The following is a 5,034-nucleotide window of genomic DNA, read 5'->3' as shown; positions in this document are numbered from 1 at the left end:
GTCAGGAGCTCGAGACGGCCCTGGCCAATATGGTGAAACCCGATGTCTCCTAAAACTACAAGAATATTAACTGGGCATGGTGACATGCACCTATAGTCCCAGCTGCTCGGGAAGCTGAGGCAGAATTGCTTGAACCCAGGGGGTGGAGGTTGCAGTGAGCCGAGATGGTGCCACTGCACTCCAGCCTGGGCGACAAAGTGAGACTCTGTCACAAAAAGAAAAAAAAAGAAAAAAAGAAAAAAAGAAAAAAAATTGTAAATAAATCTGAAAAAATAAAATTTCTATATGAAGGTAAAAAGAGTAATTGACTGGAATTTTAAAAACTAAAAGCTTCAGGAGACAAATTTACTGACATTAGTACTCTCATCTTTATATAACTAGCACTCTATCAACAATACTCCTCAACATTAACCTTTAAAAAATTACTATTGGCCAGGCATGGTGGCTCATGACTGTAATCTCAGTACTTTTGGAGGCCAAGGTAGGAGGATCACTTGAGTCCAGGAGTTTGAGACCCGCCTGGGCAACACAGGGAGACCTCATGTCTACAGAAAATAAAAACAATTAGCCAGGTGTATGTAGTGCCCATACCTGTGGTCCTAGCTACTCAGGAGGCTGAGGCAGGAGAACTACTTGAGCCCAGGAGGTAGAGGATGCAGTGAGCTGTGATTACACCACCACACTCCAGCCTGGGTGACACAGCAAGACCCTGTCTCAAAAAACAAAAATTGCCCCCTCAAGGCAAAAAAACGATACTTCCAATATCCAATATATATCCAACTTCCAATATATAGTCAAAGGCCACCACTAAGACTTATCCTACATTCATATGACTTGAATCTGCTGCCCCACCCACCATTATTTGAACATTCTGGAACTGGTTTTTGTATCACTTTTCCCCTTACACATTTTAGTAGCCCACCTAGAGTGCAGATAGACACCACCAGGCTGGGGAACGGGCTCACTATGCCCATATACTGGGGGCCTTTTATCTGACTGACCCAATGCCAGGAGCATGCAGAGGCGGAACTGCGAAACACAGACAAAGACCAGTGAAAGTCAGGCTTCACATTGGCAGTTAGTAACTGGTGGAATGAACTCTAGAATTCAGTTCTGATTACAGTTACTATTCCCTCTTCAATAGTTGTTACATTCTGTGGCTAAATTATTCCACATAAAATCTCCTTTAGTGAAAAACGGCACTAAAAGTTGCTTCAGTATATCGGCTTTAAACATTGGAGCCTCTTCCTCAAGAACAGCTATAGATATTATTTAATAAAATACAAAATAATTCGAGAATAAAGACTAAGAGATCATTTCTATAGTTCATTACTAGGGAAGTTTCTCGGAATATGTAGAGCTCCGAAAAAGAAAAAAAAAAAAAAAAGAATTCAAGAATAAAATCTGGGCAGCTCAAAATAAAGTGGAAGGAAATGTTATATGGGTGGTCGCTATAAACATTTCAGAAATCCAATTGCAGTATTATAACTTAGGAAAAGAGAAACTACCACATGTTAAAAAAACACAAGAGAAGAAACATAAGTTTTAGAAAATGTAGACTTTTAATAACTGCTTTTATCACCAGGTTAAGCCATGCAGTTAAAAAGTAGTTAGAAATTTCTCAAGGGTGTTATAGTTAAAAAGATAAAAAGCTCATTCTTACACATATAGTATCTAGCACTTCACAGGGACACTACTGCTCAAAAGGCCCTGGCCAAATAACTCCCAAACGAAACACTCACCCAAGGTTGTTTTCAGCCCACTGTTAGTGATGCTGGGTGCAGAATGGAAAACCTTTAAAAGGAGAGGACACAAAGTCAGGTGAGTAGGGCCATTGGCAATGCTCAGAGCCAGCCAGACTCCAAACAGGGAGCCCAAGTGGTTTTCTTCTGGGACACTCTACTTGAATTATTGTTTAATTAGTCAACCACAGATCTTCCAAAGAGAACAATTAGTAACATGATAAAAAGGTTACTGCATTCTTTGGACTATGTGTCATAATTATACTTAGCAAATTCTGACAGTTTTAACGAAAATGGCCTCCACCACTTTGCAGGTATGAAGAAAACTTAATTATCCACAGGGCTTTTAATGTTTGCTGGACAATACATGACTGATAAGCTATAAATGACACTTTTATAATTAAAAATATTAGTTTTTTCCATTAATAATTTTTGTAGGCATTCACTATTTCAGTCAAGGTTAGGTTTGTTAAGTGATTAAAGGCAATTTTATTACAGCAGCATGTACTTATTTTATTCTAAAATAATAAAATTCATAAAGAGAAACAGTTTTTATATTTGTTTGCAAACTGCAAAATTCAGTTATTTTGCATATAAAATACTAAGAACTCACTTCAAGACCATGCCACCTTCTGAAAAGGCCACACACCTACTTCTTAAATGTGTTAAAGTTACAGCGTGTCCCAGACTCGTCCAGAGCGAAATAAGCAAGCAACTGACTGCTCTTGCCTGTCCCTTCCCCAGCAATAGCACTGATTGTGTTGGGAAAAGCCACAGAGCAAGGCTGCACAGCCAGATGGAGGAGACTTTTTATTTAAAGGCAAAATACCCAAATGGCTCTCTGGTGTAGGTGATTTCTACTTTCACACTCAGCTTGTACATGATCCCCTAATCTTAATTTCTTTCTCCTTCACTTCCAAAATCCTTCACAATCCAAATCCAGTCCCTGATTTGGATTGACTTGTTGAGAATGGTATCCATTATTACTGAGTCAGGAGAGAAAGGGATTTCTGTGGTTACATGTAAACTTGTGATAGGTCTGCAGAAGTTACAGGTGAAGAGGGTAGTGAGGAAGTCAGCCACGATCCATCTATGTGAAGGTCACACCAGCTTCATTGTACACTTTGAAGACTTCCTCAATGGCACTGACATAGGCAGCTGTTCTCAGGTCCAATCCCAGGTTATACTTCATGGCTGTGCGCATAATTTGCTGAAAAAAAAGAGAAAATGCAGTGAAGATGATCCTGACTCAAGGGGCCAGGCCAAAAACACACAAGGCCCAGACAGGCCTGGTCCAACTTGGTCTCAGTGTTTCAAGGCAGGTCTTGGGCAGCCAAAGACAAACTACTGTAGCAGCAGAACTTCTAGGCAGGAGGGCCTAATTCTCTGGACCTAACAATGGGGTGGCTGGGTGCAGTGGCTCACGCCTGTAATCCCAGCACTTTGGGAGGCCGAGGCAAATGGATCACTGCTGGAGGTAAGGAGTTCAAGACCAGCCTGACCAACATGGTGAAACTGCATCTCTACCAAAAATACAAAAAAATTAGCCGGGCATGGGGGTGGATGCCTGTAATCCCAGCTAATCGGGAGGCTGAGGCAGGAGAATTGCTTGAACCCAAGAGGCGGTGGTTGCAGTGAGCTGAGATCGCACCATTGCCCTCCAGCTGGGTGACACAGCGAGACTCCATCTCAAAAAACAAAACAAAAAAACAAAACAAAAATTAGTTGGGCATGGTGGCTCACGCCTGTAATCCCAGCTACTCGGGAGGGTGAGGGACAAGAATTGCTTGAACTCGGGAGGCGGAGGTTACAGTGAGCTGAAATTGCTCCACTGTACTCCATCCTGGGCAACAGGGCGACTCCATCTCAAATAAACAAAAAAAGAAGAGGGTGATGAAAATGTTCTAGAATTCTATAGTGGTGATGGCTAGTATATATAATAAAGGATGCCAAATTGTATACTTTAAAAATATGAATTTATAGCACATAAACCCTATCTCAATAAAAAATTAACAAGAAAAACAACAACAGCCCTAAGAAGTACCGCCTTCTTCATCAGTATCTGCTTACGCTACTTCATCATAAATACAAGCAGACAGAATCTGAACCCAAGAAGAAATTAGGAAAACTGGACTCAAATTGTGGTTGAGGCCTTAAAGTAGGGATCGAGCAGTCAAAATAACTTTTGCTTATACCAAATTCTATAGTAAGGTAGCCTCCTGTAGCTGTAACAGTGCGCACTGAGCTGCCATCCAATTTGGCTAACTACTCGATATTAGGCTAGCTGCCAACATCATTACCTCCTAACTCGGCCTTACTATTTCTTTCCAAAGCCTCATAAACATATTTGAAGACTCTAAAAAAATTGCTCATCATCTGAGACTGAAAAAGCATGTGTTTTGCTACACAGAAATGAGGACCACTGAACAGATTGCTATTTTCTATCAGCACACACAGTCTGGCGGCTGAGATAACACGGTTGAGTTACATTTCATGTGACTAGCAGGAAGGCAAACAGCATCTGCACACATACCCTGGCAGATCGCTCCATTGTGTACGCCAAGCAAGAGTGCACGACGTCTTTCTCAGATGCACCCTATTAGGAAAGAGAACACATGTTTAACAAAACCACGAAGACCTGCTTTGTGTCCCTGGATAAGATGACAAAGGATTCTTACGTAAATATATGACCAGACAGATTTTTTGTCTTTCAGCAAAGATATGTCATTTCTGTACAGTATCAAAGATACAGTATCTTGACACTTACTGAAGCAATTGCTTGTTAACCACAATTTATTTTTATTATATTTGACAGCGAATAAATACTCATGAAATAAGATTATGGTACAACAGTGAAGACAGTTTTTGGACCTGGACACATGAGGGTATGGAGTGAGATGAGCACCCTCCACTCACGGAGACGCAGATGCACTGAGCAATGTGTTACGCTGTTCATGCCATGGTGCGTTCACCTCGGCTCCCCAGAGAACAGGGACACCACCCAGAACCCAGAAAGGAATCTCATTAAACCCCAAAGCGGCCTTGGGGTAGAATTCTGCCTGCGTATTCAGTACTGCCAGCAAGTTTTAAGGCTGTGTAGATCTTAGCAGCTTTTTAATTTTACTGATGAGGAAACTAAGGATCAGAGAAGCTGGCCAAGGTTACAGATGGCTATTTTTAGAGCTGGGATATGACTCAGGGCCTCCACCATCAAATCAGCTTCTCTCCTAATTTTTTTCTTGGAATGCTTTCTAAAAAATTAAGGACAATTAACTCACTGCCACTCTTGAGG

The 5,034-nt window shown here is 41.2% G+C and overlaps 1 protein-coding gene across 1 annotated transcript in view; it reads right to left on the bottom strand.

Moving 5' to 3' along the window:
• Positions 1-2,832: 2,832 nt before the first annotated feature.
• Positions 2,833-5,034, bottom strand: part of LOC105534360 (glutamate dehydrogenase 1, mitochondrial-like) — a 30,938-nt gene continuing 28,736 nt past the window's right edge. Inside the window, 2 exon segments of the mRNA XM_011973069.1 lie at positions 2,833-2,952; positions 4,276-4,338. Of these exon segments, the coding sequence (XP_011828459.1) occupies positions 2,833-2,952; positions 4,276-4,338 (183 nt within the window).

The sequence above is a fragment of the Mandrillus leucophaeus genome, unplaced genomic scaffold, assembly GCF_000951045.1.
Source record: "Mandrillus leucophaeus isolate KB7577 unplaced genomic scaffold, Mleu.le_1.0 Scaffold1339, whole genome shotgun sequence".
Lineage (NCBI taxonomy): Eukaryota > Metazoa > Chordata > Mammalia > Primates > Cercopithecidae > Mandrillus > Mandrillus leucophaeus.
This window is presented reverse-complemented; position numbering and strand designations above follow the sequence as displayed.